At 32.6% G+C, this 22,295-nt stretch overlaps 1 protein-coding gene across 1 annotated transcript in view; it reads left to right on the top strand.

Moving 5' to 3' along the window:
- LOC118198696 (MFS-type transporter SLC18B1-like) overlaps window positions 1-22,295 on the top strand; it is a 62,261-nt gene that overhangs the window by 390 nt on the left and 39,576 nt on the right. Inside the window, exons 2-3 of the mRNA XM_085814580.1 lie at window positions 5,929-6,024; window positions 16,804-16,877. Of these exons, the coding sequence (XP_085670706.1) occupies window positions 5,929-6,024; window positions 16,804-16,877 (170 nt within the window). The remainder of the gene's footprint in view (window positions 1-5,928; window positions 6,025-16,803; window positions 16,878-22,295) is intronic.

The raw sequence follows: 22,295 nt of genomic DNA, 5'->3' as shown, positions 1-22,295 counted from the left end.
TATATCATTATTATAAGAAAACACATTTTTATAATAAATATTTCAATAGGCCTGTTTTAGTACTTCAGAATTTTATAAAATTTGGCAAATATTTCGTTAAATATTTTGAATTAATTTCACACAATAACATACAGATGTGAGCAGCTAAATTTAAGATTTAAACCCATAAATAAAAGGATGATTGACAATTGATTTAACAATAAAGAAATAAATAATAAAATATTTTTCCTTAATTATACCAATTACAACACGATTTGTTTACTCTGGTATTTCATGACTTAGTTTACATTTACAAAAGAGAATTTTAAAAGTATTAATCATTCCCAATTGTTCTGATTTATAAAAGCGCCTCCAGTACTTTAAAATGTAATATTAATTAATAATTTTAAATTTCAAATAATAAGTATACAGATGCTAGACGATTCTTTTATTCTTTGATGCCGATTTGTTTTATTTCTTTGATGCCGATTTGCATTTTATTTACAGAAATATTTTACCTAAAATTTTTGTGTTTTAAATGTTCTGTTTGATAATCCTTATTCTTCACTATCTTTCTACACCGTTATTTCCAAGACAATAAAAACAAAGCCTTTTGTAGTATCAGAAGAGGTATTTTATCCCATTCTTGTTGAAAAGCTTTCCAAAGTCCAACAAAGGTTGTAAGTCGACATTTGAACAATCCGCTTTTTAAAAGTCCAAAACCGCAAAAATACATTGGTGGTATATCAGGAGATTTAGTTGGGATATTACTGAAGGGAATGGCCTTGATACATGTTTCTTGTTCCATTCCCACCAGGAAATTATGAATGGATTTTGACGTGTAGCTGCTCGACTTGTCTTGATGCAGTTCTACTGATTGATGGCACTATGGGGGTAAAGAGAAGATATTTCATATCTGAAAAGTGGATATAAAATACGTCTCTGAAACTATGTGGAGTTGATCTTAACAATTTTCTCCAATCTCTTTATTTTTAATTTGGTATTATATGAAAAACAAGCAACAATCATAAATCTCTTTCAAAATATTTTAGATTTTTTGAACCCTGTCTCAAGATTTTTTTTTTCCTCTTTGATGATAATAAATAGATCTCGTTTTATTGCAGTCATTTAAATACACGCAAGTTTCGTCCACTGTGACAACATTTTACCGTTTTTGTCTGGATAAATGTTTCTCATAAAGAATTCTGCAGCACGTTCTACTTTCGGCAATATATCGTGAAGAAAGAGGATACCCATTATATTTTTTCGTCTTTTTAAGATTCAAATCAGCGTTAATCACTTTGTTTACACTTGACACTTAGCATTTTAATAATTTTGAAGCTGCACTTTGACTTGGCGTATTTTATATTAAGATTAAAGATCTTACCTATGCAACATTCCAAAGAATCCATTTTTTCCTTGGATATGTATTTCGAACAATTTTTTCTCTTCAGGTCAAACTCTGACATTTGTTTCCTTTCTTCTTGACAATGTTACCTACCGTAGCTTTAGATATCAGAAAACTATGCCTTTTACAGAGTTTTTTTAACAACTGGATACTAAGAATAATTTTCTTCTTTAAAAACGCCATTTTGCATGAAAACAAAACTGTCAGTTAGCAGACAATAATTTATACTTTCAAAAATATAGTTGCATTTAAAAAAAAGTTTCCAAGCAGACGATTTTCTTTTATCGCAAAACAAAATCGTCTTTAAAAAATAAACGTGCAGCTTCTGTATACTTTTGCATTCCATTTTGAAACGCCACTACATTACTTCATTTTAATTTCTATATCAAATTAATTTTTTGTCTATAAATAACAAAAAGTAAAATTAGTATAAAAGAGCTTATTAAAGAAATTAGTAATTCTAACAATTTTAGTGAAAACATGCGCTTGTCAATGTTTAATTTTATATAGAGCGCACTGAAATCTCAAATGAGATTCCGACGTGAATTTCCACTTCTTTACAGTGAGCAATATATCAGGCATTTCTATATTACGAAATTAACCACAATATTAACAACAAATTCTATTATTTCGTTTCATATTTGTTTTAGCTTTACTAAGAGTGTTGCTGACGTTAGTTACAAAATTTGTGCTTCAATTTCTTTGCGATGAATAAAAAACTCATTACAGTATTAAAAAAATTGAATGTAAATAACAAATATTCTATTTCACGAATTTTTATAAAATCTTCATATGATCTAAGCGATAGATACAACATCAATCTATTGAAATTAAACAATTTTATTTGAAGTTCTGTTATCAAAATTTAACTGGTGTAGTAACATACGCATATTAATTTCTAATTTAACAGTTCAAATTTCTTTGAAGAAAACATTACTATTGATTCATTGTTTGAGCTATATTTACTCTAATATACTAGTTATTGATATGTAAATAAAGATATCTTAGAAAATATGATTGTCTTTGGCATTCGCAGACTATTGCCTAAGTGGTTCCAGATAATCTTAAAAAATAGGATTTTTTAAATCAAAATAAACAAAAAGAATTCAAATTTTTGATTTTAAGTTGTTATGCTTATTCGCTAGTAAGATAATATTACTAACGATATCCTATGACAACATTTACTGTTTGGTAAAGGGCGAGAAACCAGTTTTACAATAGTACCGGAGTAAAGCCATTTTGCTTCATGTAAACTAATCAATAAATCAAATAAATCAAAGGAAAAATAACTGAATCAAAGGAAAGGTGAAATTTCAATTTAAATTCAAAGTTTTTTTTATGTAATTTAATTAATAATGATTTTTATTAATATTAATTAATTCATAAAAAGTACAATCACATGCCATTGTTGATGAATGAACAAAAACATGTGTTATGAAAGCTTAGGTTATTTAATTAAGGTTTGGTTTGGTTTATTAGATTATGGCAAAGCACTCGAGGGCTATCTGCCTTAAGGGAGGGATGCCTTTGTGGATGACTTTTTAAGGGAAACTGGCTCGTATACACGTTACACATGAGAAAAACTACGAAAACACCCATGCAGCCAGCCCGTTCGCGGGATGCGAGCCTCAGACCGAACTACCAGTGTTGAGCGACGTTACCGCTCGGCCGCTGGTGGGCTTATTTAATTAAGAAAAAACACGCAAAAGCTGTTTGCTTAACGGCAAGGATGTTTTCACAGGGAGACACTACGTTTGGTGCGGCCGATTGCAACCAAAATACGAGGTGCGCATCTACATGTTATAGCATTCCTATATACAAAAGTTCAACGTACTGAGGCTACTCATTTTTGAGCTATGCGAGATACGTACTTACGAACGTACATACGTTCGTACAGACGCCACGAAAAATTCTTTTCAGAATTCAATTTAAAGCAGTTTTATAATTTTTTTGGAGGAAGAGAGTCTTTTATTCTATCCTTACGTACAGATATCACGCAAAAACATCGTTAAATTGCATTCGATAGCGGTAAAAATGGATATTTTCGTTGAAAAATGCTGCCTGAAATTTTCGCTATTACAATACTTCTTTTTTACTTCGTACAAGGAAGTAAAAATGCTGTGAAATGCGTGGTACAAGTAGATAGCAAAATAAGCAACATTTTTAAACGGAAAGGTAAAACCATCAATTATTACTTCTACATGGAATGAAGACTCTAAGCAAATACCCAAAAAGGTACGTGCTGTTTCTAATGTTAGTAAAGTTTTCGTTAAATCGTTGATAATAAAAGAAAAATCTGATAATGGAGTCTTTAAAATCTGACAATTACAAAGTCTTTAAATACGTCTGTAGCAACGATGAATAAAATAATAAACTAAGTTTTATAACTTAAAAAAGTTAGAAAACTTACGTTCTCCAAGTTTTGCCAAGGCAAGCGACTCGACGCAGAACAATTTGTAGAACCTTGCATGAAAATTATTTAGCAGGAGATAAATGGAAATACATTGTGACCCTAGACGAAGCATGTGATTACCTAAATGACTGCCCCTCCCCCAAAAAAGTAAGAAGTCTATTTATCATCGCAACGAAGAGGGGGGGGGGATGGTACAAACTTCGTTCCGTCAATACAAACATACTTTTAGTAAGGGGCTTATGAAAGTGGAAAAAGAATCGAAGAAAGAGTGGAAAAAATATTTTAACGTCAACTCAATATGTTAGCAGTAGAAACTTTTACGTCCGACATTAACAGAAGAAATTATATTTCTTCTGTATTTCTTCTCAACGTATTCCTGCGATGTCCTCTGACGTTTCATTTATGGGATATTGTGGCTTAAGAGCTATGAGAACCCAACACGATTAATGGACTCTCAAAAGTAGTGAAAGAAGAATGGAAATCAGTATCCCTGGAAACTTTCTGAAAAGACCTTTTATCATAGAAATTACAATGTAGAATTATTATCCAGAGAAAAGGCTATCAAATCGAATGTTTAAAAAATACTTTTTCCATTTTAAACATTAATTAAACGGTCCCGAAATCATTCTAAAAATGTATAAACACTCTCTATAACAAGATAACGATCCTAAACATGAAGTCATAAATGTGCGATTGCGATTATTATACTGTCTTGAAGTTACCAAATCTCATCTATATTCTCTGCACATAAAATCAGATAAAAGATGTTTGGAGTAAGTTGAAGAAAAGAATGATGAAGTATGATATTTCTTCGAAACCTCTAAAGAAATTTTTGCGGGGTAATGGAACAAATAAAACATTCTTACACCAAAAAATTAATTGAATACATGGAATTAGTTTAGTTATGAATGGTTAGATACATTAATTCAGGCAAAACACACAAGGGCTGTTTGCTTAGCGGATATCCATAGAAATAATAAATGTTAGATTTTTGTTAATTTTTAATTAAATAGAATTGTCTGTTCAAAGTCTCCGAATACTTATGCGAGTTCATTTTCATAATTTATTTATTTATTAGAACAACATTTTTCAAAACAAGTAGACTTAAGAAAATAATTATGTAACACAAAATGAAATCAGTTCATAAAGTATTTTCTCCCTCCTAGCAGAATGCCTTCGTGGTGTAATTGGTAGCACACTCGGCGCGTATTCGAGAGGTCCAGGTTCGAGCCCCGGATAAGGCATTGCACATTTTTCACATCTCCTGCTTCAAAATAACCTAATGACTACAGTTGCAACCGAACAAAAAAGGTGGTGGGGTATGATTTGTCCCCACGACCTTGGATTTGACGATGTATAACGTAAATATGAAACAGTTTTCCTTAGAAAGATCCTAAAAGAAGGATTTATTGTCTTAAACAGATAACCTCTGTGTTCTTGGCCATATTCAAATAACCTAACGTAACCTAAAGTATCGGCTGCAGCAAAAATATCTATAATTAAATTTTAAAATTTTGGGGAAATTTATGAATTGTAATCACTTATGCATTTCTTTTCGTGCTTTTTAATAACATTTTAATAATTTTCTGTTTATACCAATATACACAGAAAGAAAAATGCAGAAACATGCGCTCGTTCTTTTAAACCTGAAATACTCTTTAAATTAAGTTTTAATTTCATTTAAGAGTAAAGCTTTATTTTTATCTTATGATAGGAGATGGCACTATTTTTATCTAAAGAATGAAGTGAAATGCTTGCATTATTTACCTCACTGGTCTGTTTTTCATCGAAGCTCGGTTCACAGAATTCGAAATTCTTTCAATTTCTGTTTAGTTTATATATCTGAATGAATGTCTTAGTAAGCTGTTCTCAATGTAAAGGGAAAAAACGACTACCCACCCCCCGTAGTTTACACGTTACTTACATATTTGTTGCTATCAAAAGGATACAATTTTCTTCGTCAAGTCGCTTTTTCGGTGCGCAAAGATATTAGATTGGGTTAATAGTCACAGTAGAACCTGATTGCCAATCACGTTGTAAATTCTTTCTATATTTGACCTCAGTATTAAAGCAGCTAGGTAATTATTTATTATCGTGTAGCCATTCTCACACAGATTATTTATTTTAGGCAAGGAAGAAAGGACTCAGCGCAGAACAGTATTCTTTTGTATTTGGTATCTATAGTTTATCTCAAATCACCTTCAGTGTCATAGTTGGCAAAAGCGTAAGTATTTCAAAACATTTTCTCTTCCTATATTTATATATACAAGCTAAACTTCATAAACATGAAGTTTTCTTGATTTGCTTTTGATGAATGTCTCATTACTGCTTAGGTCTACATGACCTGGGCTTAGGGTCTAAGGTTTTTAAAAGGTATTAAAATCCTCCTGCAATTTCTGATTATCTAGCTTTTCTTTTATAAAAGCAAAGCAAACGTGTATTAGGGGTCTTCAAAATGAATGATGTGCTTATGGTGCCGTGTTTTATTAATCAGAACCAGACTAAGGTAGTTTTGAGCCCAAGCAGTGGAAAAGTATTTGCTCATTTTTCATGTTATTTCTAGAAACGAATTAAACATTTGGCGAAATCCAATTACTTATTATTACTATTGTTAAAAATATTCCGAAACAACAACAAAAATCATACGTGGGCTTCGCCCCTGATTGTAACTGATGCATACTGTAGCGTGCGTACGGGTTTGTAATGGATTTAATGCACATAGAACCGATGATAGCTTGATAAAATTTACTTTATCGAAAGAAACACTTTACATTTTTAGAAATTTCCACAATAATGCTCGTTATTTCTTTTCATTATCACAGAGCACAATCAGTAGTTACACTTCAAATTACTACGGAAGTTAAACACAATGCAATGCAAGTGGCAACTAAAAAGGCGAAGCTGTTACGAATATCTCAATACTCTATAGTCAACTCTGAACTAACAACTGAGATGCTAATGCTGTTCCCGATCTTATACAGTTTTCGCCCGGCCGCTGAGAAATCTCTAGTACCTTCCACTTCTCGAAATTACTGGAAGGAATAGGAAGCGGATAAGGTTACAGTTACATATAGGGGTCAATTACATTTATTCCATTAAAATAACAATTATAGTTATAAAGGGAACGGACCAAAATGTCGCCAAATTTGGGGACAAAAATTAGTCGCCAACATCATCGTCAGGTTGGGGATATCTCGCTAATTTAGCCAGACAGCCATTTTCCTGGAGGTTAAATAGATTTGCTTCTTTAATCTTATTTTTACGGCAGAATTTCATCTGATTCAAACATTTCATGTTAAATTATACAGGAAATACTACAATTTCACATATAATTTCACTAAAATTATTTACATTTGCAAAAATTCGTGACAGTAGAGGAGGAAAATAAATATATACAAATATAAATTTTGAGTTCAATAATCACGTTTTTATTTAAAATAATAGACTGTTATGTTTAATAAAAACATGATAGCTGAATATCAAAATACCAAGAAGTAGTATATGCTATTAAATTTTCAGAAAATCTTATCAAAAACTATGTTTTAATGTGGGCGGAATCTTCTGGCTAAAGTTTCAAAAATTTAAATCTATACTGACATAAAATACATTTTGACAATGCTGTTTTCAGTTGCTAAGAGTGCAAAAAAATTAAAACTATTGTCTGATATGCTAGACCTTCGCTGTTAGCAGCTGTCACTGACAGCAGAATCAGAATTTTCAGCGCAATATAAATTTAATATCTTTCCTATAGTTCATTTATGTCAGCAAACTACTTCGACAGGAGTATTTATATTTTCAGAAATCAGATTTTAAGGGATAGAGTTTAATCAAATAAAACTCTGTTATTAATACTACGTAAATAACGTTTGCTTCGAAAAATATATTCGAAACTTAAATAATACATATTGCGTGCGTTTGTACCTGGTATTTTTTAATTAAACAAAAATCTTCATGTTTTAAGGTTATGGATTTGATTAAACCAGAGTTCAACAAAAGCAGATTACACATAATTTTTTTATGGTCTTGGTTTTCAGATATATTCTTATTGATTTCCTGATAATGTATTTATCGAATTTATAAATAACCGCCTCCCTCAGACTATACTTTCAGAAGTAAAACAAACTTCAATTATTTAAGTTCAAGTGACCTTTTTCTTCGTATTAACAAAAGATCTTAACTAATTTACAGTATTTACTTTCATGCGTTTATCTACTTATACGTAATAACAACTTATAATATTTTCTATGGCAAAATCTTAAGCCATTTGGAATTTAAAAAGAACAGCAAGAAAGAATGCGTATGAAATCTTTATTAATGTTACGGATCTTGTATTTATTTAGCTATTTTTAGTAGAACTAATTAAAATTGTTTTATATCCCCGTGTAATGCAGCACGAGACTTATTTAAAGAGAAAGCTACACAGTAAAAGTTAAAATAGAGGAGTACGCGCATTTAATAAATAGATATCTCGTAATTGCTTTTGCTTTCCAGAAAACTCAAGAAATAAAAATTACCATAATATTCTCGGGCATGATTTAAGAAGCTTATAAAAGCTGGAGGAAAGCATCTGAATTCAGTTGTTTAGAAAACTGTTGTTGTTTACTGTAGCGAATTCGCGGTGAAATGGGATCAGCTTTCTCTGTTTTGAATTGTGTTCTGCAAAACGTTTAAGTAGTTTAAAATATAACTACTGTGAGAGATTGCGATATTGTACGTTTATCTCGGAGGAAATTTAAGCATTTTGTATTTATTCTTGGGATAAGAATAAATTTTATTGACTTTTCATCGCACTTGTGCATTCAATTCATTACGAAACCGTACTCACGCAACATTATTAAGTAATAAAGAATTTATATGGGTACTTTCTCGTTAAAGTGATCACCGCAAACGTTTCGGCAAAATTTTCGACTTAAATTAATTTGGCGAAAACTAGAGAAAATTATGGCAACCTTTAAAAAATGAAAACCGCAATATATAGGAAAAAATAACATTTATTTATCCTTGTAGAGGTCATAATTCGGCAGGTGCTACTATTATAGAAACAAATATTGGTACTTTCTGACTTTCCTCCATGTTTAACCACGGCCAACTGGAAAACCTTCTTAATATCAGAAGGTCGCTGCTTAACTTGTTCCACTATCTGATGGATTTAGTTCCTCAGCATAGAAGTATGTGAAATACAAAAAGTAAGAAAAGGAATCCTGGGACTGGAAAACAAATTACAGGCACAAAGATCCCCCCTCCTCAATCCCTGCAATTTCTCACTTGCTTCTTGAATTGCTTCACCTTACAATAAATTAATCACCATTTTTGCACTTTTGTTCAGTATGTAAAATCCTGTGCTTACGAAACAATTCTTAAAAGAAGAAAAAGACCACTGCTTATCTTCAGGTGATGATAAGTTAAAAATAAAGTTTGCATTTTAGAAGGATAAAAATAATGAACAATACGAAAGAAAGAACGATATCGTGAAGAAACTACTGCTTATTTTCTACATGACCGAAAGTTAAAAATGGCCAGCATTTTAGATGGAAAAAAATCCGAAAGAACGATATCACGCGAAGAATGATATCACGCAGTTTAAAGTGAGAGTGAAAATCAGATATGTTACACGTTTTAAAAATATGTTTCTTTTCCAATTTACTAAAATGGTACTTACTTAATTAAACTACTTAAATTGAAAATGGTAAACATTTAAAAACAGAAAAACATTGAATCGATGATTATCACGCGGAAAGTTTCATAACTGAAACGGTCTGAAAATCAAACAATTTGCATATTAAAAATTCCCTGATTAAATTTACCAATTCTGATAACTAATATTTCGATTTTAGAAACTGACCTAGGTTATTGCTTTAACCCTTTGCGGCACAGTGTGTCCGGTCTGGACACACTTAAAAATTTCCTTCTGTACGCACAGAAAAATTGAATGAAAAAGGATTTTATAGGTTACTCTGAACCTTCTTTATTTGTAGTAGATAGCAGCTCAACACAAACCAGTCCATATATTTTAGCCATGTTTAGTTTTTTAAGACCCTCATTTTTCAAAGAAATCTTCCAGATTTTTTTTAGGGTATAAAAGGAATTGTTTGAAAAGAAATGTCTATATTATTTTTTGGCTGTATTCTAATCTCCTTATTCTATATTAGTTTTAAATTTTTACCTTGAAATCTTGTCTAAAATCAAACGACGAACCCTAGGTGTGCCCAGACCGGGCTCACCGATAATGTAGGACAACTGAGAGTCTGTAGTCTTTGTTTTCCCGCATCTCATCGGTCAGTTCATTGCCAACAATGATCGTTTCAGCACTCTTTTCGAAGCTCTATTCAATCAGTGTGCCACTTTGGGCACATCCACAGAATTAAAAAGATAAGTGCTATCTTCACAAAATTTTACTTGTGTATTCCTCTAGGCCTAAGTAAACTGCTTACTTTTTTTTTTTTTTTTTTAAATCAAAACTCTGATTTTAAAAGGTAGCGTGCCGGAAAGTGTTAACAAGGAAGTACCTCTGTATGTATATCTGGGGCCCACCGGCAGCAAAGAGGTAACGTTGTTGAACACTGGTGGCTCGACCTAGGTTTGTCTCTACGAAGGTATACCTCTCTATAAGTAGGTATACCTTCCAGTGTGCTTTGCCACAATCATATAACGACACATGTATATATTATAAACCAAACATGTATGTATGTATGTTCCTCCCACTGCGCGAAAATGTGGCAGCCACCATTAATATTTTAAACACACATACTAGTTCGTCTCCTGAACATTTGCTCCCTAAAGCCCAAATTTTTAATCCTTTTTATTATTATTATTATTATTATTATTTATTTATTTCGCACGAATTTAATGAATTTTTTATTGAAAAACTCAGTTATTTAAAAGGAATATGTTTCTTCTCGACAAAACTTGAGATATTTATGTTAAATTAAATGAGAAGACTCAAATATTTAAAAGAAATTTGTTGTCCCTGCTCAAAATAAAACACATTTATATTCTATTTAGCACAGTTATATTAAAGAATCGTAAGTTATAATAACTATAAAGTCTTTATTTAACAAGTTAGAGAGTTTGCTTAATTCAGATAGAACACAAGTAGAATACGAATCAAAGTTAATAATCTTTACAAACATTTAAATCGATGTGTTGGGAAAAAAAAAAAAAAAAAGAACTTACAAGAGATTCATTTATAAGTTTTCACCTTCAGTTATACCTAAGTTATATCTTCAGGCTTACCTATTAGACAATATTATCTGGAGTATATTTCATAAGAGAAGGTAACATGCTGAAAAGAATGAAGCACAAATGCAATGAAAGAATAAAATCTTTTTAAGACTTCCAATACATCTAAAATCATAGGTAGAGGCCTGTCTCGCTGATATATCGTTTGGCACTCGTTTGTTTTTGACGTTGCTGAGTTTCATTATGCAGAAGTGACACTAATTTATTCTAACAATTACACTAGCTGTACTTATTAAAATACATTAAACTCGTTGAAATTATATATATATATATATATATATATATATATATGCATATACATTATAATAAACTTTTTGGTTGGCTGGCCACGCAAGCGGTTGGTAATGGTAAATAAAATAAAAGTTAAAAAAAATTGCTTTTTTTACGATACTTTAAAATTACAGTTTCTTTTAGGATTACGAAAGAAGAGAGTAACTGTAAGTGGGTAGAGATGGGTAGGCAACAGGATGTTATCTAAGGCTATACATGTTGCATAATAAACACTACAGAGTTTTAAGACTAATAGTTTGTATAATTACCTCATTTTTATTAGTGTAAATTCAAAACATCTGATTTCTACTCAAGCAACATTGCCTAAGTTTCACAGGATAGACTCGCTCACTGTTTATGGTAGTTTTCAGCTGTGCATCCATAAAATATTGCTGCCTAACTTGTTAAGCAGCCTTGGATATGATCCCTCATATATTCTAAATAGAGTTCAGGGCAAAAGAACAAGATAAAAAAATAATGCCGATGTTTTGTTACTTCCACATTTCCTTTGTAGAATGAAAGCATGCATTACATGAGATAAAACATACCTTATACTTCATGCAGAATATTTTTTTATAAATAAATTGTCCTTTTTCTGCTTGATTAATTCAGTTTTTTCTCAAACCAAACCATTATTGAACTCTCGTTCATTTGACAGTTCTCTGAAGGTGCTCCAATGAATCTTAATTGTTACCAGCATTAATAAAACGTCTAAATGTTTTCTTACCAGACACGTTAACGATGATTTATATAAGTAAAATAAGCCTGCTTAGACGCTAGTGCTAATAAGAGACAGTTCATGAATTTGAATACTGAATTACTCTTTAGGTATCTCAGAGTTACTCATATTCAATAAGTTTATAAGGCATTCCTCCCGCCTTTCTAGCATACCTTCGTGGTGTGGTTGTCTGCGCGCAGGGCACGTATTCAAAAGGTTGGTGGTTCGATTCCCGGCGAAGGCAATGCTCATTTTTCACTTCTCCTGCTTCCAAAAAATACCTAATGTTTCTACAAGTTAATTTCAAATCGTATTTTTCATAAGGCTGACTGAAAAGTAAGCTTCTGTGCAGCACTCTAGAAATATAGCGGTACTACATCAACATGACTTTTTGGGTACAGCGAACAGAAACATCTAGTACATTTCATTTCGTGATGAATATGGAAGATTTTTTGTGTAAAAATCTGGCGGAGGAGCGGTTAAACTTCATGTTAAACTTGGAAAAAGCAATGATGGAATATTGAAAAGTTGCGGTTTTCATCTTAACCTTCCTTCAGTGTTTCAGTGACAGAGCCATTTCAAAGATGGTAGCACGTGAGTGTTCGACAAAAGCAAGTTTTGGTAAGCATTAACTGTTACTTAAAATGTCAACATTTCAAACAATAGATGATGACTGTTGTGAAAACAACCTGGAAAAAAATTTGCTTGGAGCCATTAGCCATAAGGAAGAAAGAAGTGGATTTTCTCAAGAAAAAAAAATTGTTTCTTGCATTCGCATTTTTCTCAAGAAAAATAGTTTCTCGCATTTCTCTAACATTCGCAGGCATTGCTTGATATTAAGAAGTCACAACTAGAACAACTTAGCAGCAAGCTCCTCTATTCTAACCTCCTTGGCGTTTCTTAGATGACGAAGTAAAAAAGTCACAGTCGCAGTACAAAAGAAATTCCAAAAAACATTCTATTTCATAATTTTGAGTCATACATAAAGCGCTGTATAAATATATTTCAATTTGAAGGACTCTACTTAAAAAGAAAAATAAGCCCGTAGGGACCTCTGTATTTGAGTAAGCTAATCACTCTTAAAAGTTTTCTGTATTAGGACTCAATAGCTTATTCTGAATAAGAAACATACGTACACATAAAGAAACATCATCCATAGATAAATACATTAGCCAAGCTAAACTTCTTTCCAGAAATCTTGTGTATTCCATACTTTACATGTACCCACTAGCGGTCAAACTGGTAATATTTCTAAGCAATAGTAATTCAACCTGTGTTGGGATCCCGGCAAATGAGTTCTGTGCATGTCTTCGTGGATTCTCTCATCCGAAACGCAAATACGAGTCAGATTTCCTTAAAAAATCTTCCAATGAAGGATCTCTGCTTAGATGGTCATGATGTTCTTTGCCACATTTAGTTAACTAAAATAAATACCTGCTTTTCGTAGTATGTAAAACTGCATGTTCAAAATGTCCTGTGCATCCAAGAACAGTAGTTGTGAAAACTCCAATGATTTAAACTCAAATTTCTGAACTTTCGCTATTTTACAACTCTTTTCTATGTAGATTTATTTTTGATCATCAAAACTAATTTTTTTCGCTTCATTTATTGAATTTATTTGATGACGTAATTTAAAGTTTTTAAACTTCAAAATTTCCTAAAATAATTTTTAATCGAATGAGTCTACAAATGTTAAGCAATGAATTCATAAGAAATCTGCATTTGAAGAACATAACGTTACAGCCGTTGAATCTCCCTGCATACAATCTCCTGCACTACTGTACTTGTTAAAATATGCGGATGCTTTCACAAAAGTCAAATGTTGGAATTTCTCTTTTATCTTTTGTTACATTTTTACGAATTTTGGAAATGCTGTCAAAACTGAAATCTTTCATGGAGTGTTTGTCAATCTGCGGTTGCGGACCACAGTAGTCTTCGAAGCCTGTCCTAGTTCTCCTAGATTTCCAAAAAGACAAAAAATAAAATTAAAATTAACTGTGTATACTATATTGATATTTTCTCCCTTCTTCTAGCATGCCTTTGTGGTGTAACAGTAGCACACTCGGCAGTTATTCGAGAGGTCCAGGTTCGAGTCCCGGTAAGGGCATTGCCTATTTTTCACATCTCCTGCTTTTTATTTTAAGAAAAAAAAAAAATATTTCTCTATAATGGGGCTTGAACTAAAAGGTGGTGGACAATAATTCGTCACCGCCAGGATTTGAAGATTGGGTCCTCTAATCTCCCATCGCCCTTTAGAAGAGGGTGTATATAAGGTATTTTCTCCCTGTTTCCAGCGTGCCTTCGTGGTGTAAAGGTAGCACATTCGGATCGTAATCGAGAGGTTCAGGTTCGAGTCCCGACGCGAGGGCATTGCACATTATTCACATCTCCAGCGTAAATAAAACTGTCTCTGCACACTCTAGCTGAAAATCTCGGAGTCTGGAAATTACAGATGGCAGTTGTCAATTACTTTTCCTTCCAAGACTGACATTTTTTTTAGGAAATTTATTAATGTTTTCTTACCTATCTACTTCCTTCTCCAGTCTTGGAACAAAAGCGGGATTTAAAGCACCGTGATTGTGCCAAAATTGTTAAGAAGGAATACTTCTCCGCAGCAGGAGTGGCTCCTTCCCAACGTAGAGGGAAACGGCTGCGCATGCGCGAAGTATCTGTGGCCAAAGCGCCAAAGTTCGAAGCCGGAGTCGAAGTTCGAAAGTCACATTTATCAAGAGTCCATAAAACGAATATCATTTTTAATTTCTTTAAACTTTAAAGGAAAATAAAGTATGTTTTCGCGCAAGTAAATTAATTAATTGATTGGTTATTTTGAGAGAAACGTTTTGTCTTAGAACGTTTTGTTCTTAACACTTCTTAACAATTTCCTGTACACATCGAGGAGGGAGAAATTCTCGCCGGCAGGTTCCGTCGCCAAATTCCTTGGCGAATTTTCCCTCCTCTTTCCAGCGGCGTAATAGCAAACTGGTTTACATTACGTCTATGGCTAACCTCCTTGGTTCAGACGGAGGCATAAAGAACCTTTAATACATACCTCCATGCTTTAATAACGGGGGGGGGGGCGTAAGGAACCTTCCCTGTTTGTGCTCCTTCTTAGCAGCATGCATCCAAACATAGAAAAGCTATGCATTGAAATTGAATTGGAAAGCTCATTCATTTTATTTAATTGTGAGTACCAACATTTATTTAATTCTTAATTAATAAGGTAATAAACATCACACAAAACAGAAAATAGTGAGTCCTCAAATTTGACTCACAAACTGTGTATGAAGAAATGATTAAGTAAGACTGAAGGAGTTTAATTCAACTTGCCACTCACCTCAGCTCAGTTCCGTTATTTCTCAGCTTTTGTGAGAAATCATAATTTCAGGTGGAACCTTAACTCAGATACATTAATTTGTTGCCCGACTGAATGACAACGTGAGCATAAATCACGAAGAAAGTTGGAAAAAGTTGTCAGATATTGATATGAAAAATCTCGGAATTGATATAAAAGATATCAATGGTCAGGGGAAAAATTTCTTTCGCGTCTAATTTTTTTTAAAGACATCAGTGTTTTTTATCTTGCCAAACTATTCAGAAATGAAGGCTACATGTATCTGCATATAATTTACATAAAATTTTTCTATCTGCCACGAAGCCAAGAAGAATGTATTTTGCTATAACTGATATGAAAGACTTGAAATACATATACTATAGCATGTTTTTATATCCATTAGGTACAGTTCTTTTTAAGAACTCAAAACATCTTTCAAATCTATTGTCAAACTCCTTATCCTGTCACCTTTTTCTTAGAAGTGATACACTTATTTGGCTCGTAAAAGAAGATCGATACTAAAGCAATTCTTTCGTAAAAAAGCGAAATGGCATGAAGCAATTTTTCTCAAAACTGTGGATGGCTATTTATAGAAAAAATTTATTGTTATTAAAGTATTCATTGTTATAAAATTTGTCATGAGTTAGAAGTCATGAAATTTTTAACATTTCAGTTTTTTCTTTTTCTTTTTCTTTTTTTTCTTTTTCTTTTTTTTTTTTTAGCCCAAAACGCGCTAGTCCAAAAGGGCTGTTAGTCTCAAAACGGAATTTTACTTTGAATCATTAAAAGCACGCTATTGCAGCCACCAAATATTGTCACCCTGTATATATTTAAGGAAATTAGATAATGAAGAATCCGCATGAATGTATGTATGTTTCTGTCATTATAAAAACACGACAGTACCTAGAGCCATCAGATTTTGAATAACGTAATCCTCCACCCGAACATGGGGACCTGTAAGTTTGAATTTTGAGTTTGTTTTATTATCTATTTCATATCTTGTAAAACTTTAACCAGTTTTTGAGTAACATACTCAATGATTTCAAAACGAGTAATGGCAAAGCTACGGAAAAAAATATTTTTATCTTCAGTGCGCGAGACTGTCTATCGGAAATTCTAAAGATATGCTGTTTTTAAATATTTTCTGATAATTTTGTTAAAGTGAATTTTATGTGGTTTAAGTGCGAAGAGCACGGTAGTTAATAAATAAAGGTAATACAAAAATCGTTAAAAAAAGTCCCTTTGGGCGTAACATAAAATCTGAAAGCTTTCAGACTTTTTTCTTTCTTTCTTTTTTTAAAAATTATTTTACTGCAATCTGATATTTTGAACATACTCGCATGCCTTTTATTAGTCATAATGTTACTCAAACAACGACGAAGGTCTTCTACTGACGGATGAAGTATTCTTCGCTCTTTTACTTTATTTATTTATTTATTTTTCAGCTTACAAGAATAGGAGCTAAATTTGTAGTTGTGGCTGGCTTATTTTTAACTGGAGGCTCAACGATATTATTTGGGTAAGTACAAATAGAAAATTGAAATTCTAATCCCCGCATATTAATGAAAACCCTCTGTATAATAACTTAATATGTATGATAATTTACTATATGTTTCTGTTTTACAGCCTGGTGTTTAATATATTTTCAACTTCTACCTTATAATACTATGAAAATTAGATTAAATTTCCATGTAAGTTTCATAAATAAAATCTGTAGTTTTTCTATTTTAACGCTAAAGTAGCGACTGGCTATTTTATAAATTAAAATAACTAAATTTCTTAAATATTTCATTATATTCAAAATTTTCCGTAACCATTTAAAGTAAGGATAATTTTAAAAGAAAACTGATAACTATTAAAATTAGTAAGAACTACAATAAATTACTCCCAAGAAGTATGATGGGGCAATAGAATTTCATATTAGTTTACGATTAACTAACTAAGCTACATTTCGTACTTTCTATTCCCTTGTTCTCTTTTAATGAGGAATGGTGAGATGTGTACATGTGTACAAGAATGTACTGATATGACCATATCATCAACATTTTGTTGATATTTCCTTGCCGCTTTGACTCGCAGGTCACCTTTTTTTATTGATATATTATAACGTCCTAATAAATACTTGTAACATGTTACAAAAACCCTTATATCGACTGTGGTTCCTTTGAATATTATTGCTCAGAAATAAACCTTGCCTTTTCAGTTCAGAATTTCTATACAGTATCTGATGAATGACTCTGATTGGAAGAATCCAAAGACCATTCAATGTATTTCAAATTTTGAATCACGTTTTCCGAGCTTTTGACTGGATCTGATAAACTCACACAATTATGCTCATATGCTGCAGAATATCGTATCTCTGTGACAAGAGCTGCACTATTATAGCAGGAGCATACTGCAGTACAAAGTCCGAGATCCGGACGTCCAGTATCCGGAATGATCTGCAATCCAAACCTTCGGATCCCCAGCAACCTTTTTTAAATTTTTTTTTTATTCTTTAAGCTTGAGCATTTTATACTTTTTCATAATAAAACATGTGAAGAATCCCGCTTCTTAATTTAACGTCAGCACTGATGCCATTGATGGAAAAATTTAAATCTGCTCTATGCCGACAAGTCCGTATGTCGGATTTTGTACGACATTTAGAATTCGTGACAGCAACGAAGACATCTTCATTAAGCACTAGCAGTTCCAGTTCCTGTCAGTTACTAAGATTGATGGAAAACTTTTAAATCTTCCCTATGCCAACGAGTCCGTATGTTGGACTTTGTATACGGCATTTAGAATTCTTAACAGCAACGAAGACATCTTCATTAAGCACTAGTAGTTCTAGTTCCTGTTAGAAGACTGAGCGAAAACTTTTGAACCTGCTTCTATTTCTCTTTCTTGACGACAGGAGTGGCAACCCTGTACTGGATTTTATGAAGATTCTTCATCAAGGTGTTTGAATCTGTAGTTAGACAACCATGGCCTTCGGTATTTGATTACAACCAGCGGAAAGACCTAGCACGTTTTATCTTGGTGTATGAGAAAAATGTTTTTGTACATATCAAACTTGTGAGAAGAGGTAATGAGACACATATAATATTCCGGCATTTGGGTAATAATAAAATGTTTAGTCTATGTAACCTCAGTATGTCTATGATTGAAACATTTCAAAGATGATAATACTCAAATGATAGACAAAGCTCATTCTGTCCGAAAGTATAGGTGATTTCGTATTCACTGTCGTTACGAATGTCCACATCGCCAAGGGCAAACTGTGAACAGTGAATGTTAAGTGTCGTTTTGAATAGTTCAGACAGTGTACGTTGCCTCGTTAGGAAGAAAAACCTTCGCAACGCTTTCGCAGACAGATGATAGTTTATACCAGTGTTTCTCAACCGCCGGTCCGCAAGAAATAATTGCCAGTCCGCGAATTATCCAGTTATCTGTCCAAAACCCAAAGTGTCATTGGCCAACAACCGAGATTACAGCAGCACATACATTACAATAACAATAGTTTACTAGTTTAGAAAATAATATGATTGATGATGAAAAATATAACAAACTGGCAACTATGTACCTAATCGCCTTTCATAAATTGGGTTGCTACACACTTAGTACACCAATTAGTGTGCCCCTGTCTGCCTTAAGTATCGCTGATTACTTGAACGCTGAATATCTATCTGAATATCTATCCACAATCTGCCAAAAAAAGAAAAAAGCTTTGTAAGGCACTCTATTACAGACTATTTGAAATATGGTTTTATCCTTTGGCCACAATCAGAAGAAACTTGTCCAAAATTTGAATTTTGTTTGTAGAAATGTTCTTTTCAACGAAAGCATTATTATGAATTCCGATTATTTCAGTTGTTGCCACTTGAGGACGAAAAGAGGTTGACAAGTGGCGCTTCGTATAGTAGATAAGGGGTCTTCATTCGCTTGTCCAGGGACCGTCACTGATCCGTTTTTATATGCAAGGGGGTTTTTTGTGACTTTTTTTTTTTTTTTTTTTTTTTTTTTTTTTTTTTTTTTTTTTGTAATATTGTATGATTTTTCTCAAAGGTTTATTTACTCATAAATGATAATTATTCTGATATGTAATAATTACAATATTTACTTATCTTTATATTTAAATATGATTGTAGGCAAATGGTAATAAGTATATTACAATTGACTTATGTAGTAATTCTTGAATACCTTGTAAAGTTTTTTTTGGGGGGGAAGAGGGGGCGAAAAACCACCGGTCCGTAAGTTTTACCGGTCCGCGGACCAAAAAAGGTTGAGAAGCACTGGTTTATACTACGGCGGTAAATTTGCGCTTACGTTTAAGTTCGGAAATCATTTGCATTTACTGCCACCAGACGGCACCGCAATCAAAGCGTGTATATGTGTATGTGTATGTGTGATTATGGCAAAGCCTCGAGGGCTATCTGCCTAAAGGGAGGGATGCCTTCGTGGAGGACTTTATAAGGGAAACTGGCTCGTATACACGTTACACATGGGAAAAACCTCGAAAACGCCCATGCAGCCAGCCCGTTCGCGGAATTCGAACCTCGGACCGAACTACCAGTGTTCAGCGACTTTACCGCTCGGCCGCTGGTGGGCCCCAGCAATCAAAGATGGGATATTCTTGAGATATTTACTAAATTCATTTTTGTAAAGTTGGTTCTTAATTGTGACAGTAACGGTAACGCTTATTAGTAATTTTTAGATTATTAAGTTCATAATGCACATTATGAATCTCTGGGACCGCTTAATCTCTGCGTTTCTAGTAATTTGTGAATATACTAATATTCTATTAAACTAATTTAAAATAGCGAGAAACTGTAACGAAAGAATCATAACAGTCCTGTAATATTTATTACGTTTTTCAATATAAGCGATTGATTGTCAAGCAAAACTGTATATTTTAAAATATACCCTTATTGGTAGGTAACAAAGAGAATATGTAACTTCGAATTTTAGGGTCACGTACTTGAACCTTAAAGATATATGTTTTATTTCTGGGATAAAATTTCATCACTAATTTCTTTAACCTCATAGCTGGATTTTTATTAAAATATTAATGTTTTAAATTATACTATGCCCGCATTTATGTTCTGTGAGTAAAGCAAAAATTATTACTTTTAATTGCAGAATCTCTTTTAGGAGAAAAGCTACAAGATTAAGTTTTTTTTTTTTAAATTTTACTTTTCTTTTTTTTCTTTTTTATAAAATTTCCCTAGGTTTTCGCTACAATTAAAAAAAAACTCTTCTTTAAAATTATACATAAGAGATACAAAAGTAATTAAGTGTATATTTACATTCATATAATAGAAAAACGGAAACATGTATATATACATAAGTAATATCTTCTTAGTTCCTGCTATGTTGTAATTCTCAAAAAATTAAAAAATTCTCTTAGAAAAATTTAAATAAATAAATAAATATAAATATAATATTAAATATAGGGGTATATCAGTTGGGACACAAAGCGGAAAGTTATAGACGGAAAGTGAAAAGCGTGGCGCCATATTAAGTTTAACGTGATTCAAAAAATTTAACAGTGCTACTAGCTTTATGTCTATGCTAACGACTCATATGCTGAGAGTTTTCAAATTTGGTTTACCTAGACAACAAAAAAACTGAGATCTTAATTTATCTCTTCCGGTTTCATTCCCAAACGGGCCATCATCTATAAAATTCATTACAGTTTCTTAAAGAACTTCCAGTACATTTCCTACAAAAACACAAATTTAGCTTATAATTTAAAGAAATAGAATATTTAAAACTCGAATTTCCTATTTCTTGACGAATGAAATTTAGATAACATTGCGTCGGACCACACAGAGATGAGAAAATCGTGTGTTCGGTCCCCCCACAAGTCACCGTGTTCAAGCTGTTACGATGTGGGAGACGACATGGTCTGATATCGCAGATGCAATTATTCGTTCCGGGTGACTGTGCAAGAGACGTAACTTCACGACCAGTGTCAACAGATTTTAGCGTTCTGCACTGCGTCTGTCGTCAAAGCCTCTCGATTTCAGGAAGGCTAATGAACCAATGATCTCGTTTTTCCAATATCGTTCCAGACATAACGAATCAGAGGATGTAAAATACTACTGAAAAATTAAGGAGGCATGACTATTTCAGTCTGCAGATTGTTTCCAACGGAACAACACTCCAGAATGCTCTGGAACTCTTGACCAGAGAGACTAGCCATTAGCAGGATCCTCACATAGCGAGGACAATAACTTTCCCTACAAAATTGTTCTGTGTTTTCCATGTTATTACATACTGTAATAGAGCTTCTCATAAATTTGTAACAAATACATTTTGCGTTCGAAAATGCAGTAGGTAATACGCAACCTCAACAAATGTACTAAACAAATAGCAACTTAGTCGGCTACTAATTATTATATGGAGTCATCAGCTCAACCTGCCCCTGATTACCACAACATAAATATCGAAATTCTTTATTTGAAATAGACTGTAGGTTTCACAAGGTACAAACAATGTTTACTTATTTAATTCTACTGTTCAATTATTATTGAACTCGACAAACATTTCTTAAATCTTGAGCCCTATTCGAGAGCATTTAGAGGAATCACGTTATTTTGAGAACCTCCATCCAGATTAAAAAACTGGATTAAAAAACCAGATTAAAAAACTTAATAAAAAATTAAGTTAAAAATTCGAATGGAACAGAATCACTCCAAGAAAAACGTCAACACACCTTTTAAAAATATATATATGAGCAGAACTAGGGCTAAGGAATATTTAACATGCAATTTTTTAAAATTTATGAACATGAATTTAACGTTTCATACCACAATTTCTTAATATTGGTCATAACTTTATGCGCATAACTAGCACTTCAAATGCAATTATTTTTAATGCAATTCAAATACGGTCTTTTTTTAGTTTATTATTTCCTTATATTCCACCGCTATATCTGTTGCCATTATTTTTA

The sequence above is a fragment of the Stegodyphus dumicola genome, chromosome 4 (genome assembly GCF_044657685.1).
Source record: "Stegodyphus dumicola isolate Sdum_Otavi_A_Nest chromosome 4, ASM4465768v1".
Classification (NCBI taxonomy): domain Eukaryota; kingdom Metazoa; phylum Arthropoda; class Arachnida; order Araneae; family Eresidae; genus Stegodyphus; species Stegodyphus dumicola.
This window is presented reverse-complemented; position numbering and strand designations above follow the sequence as displayed.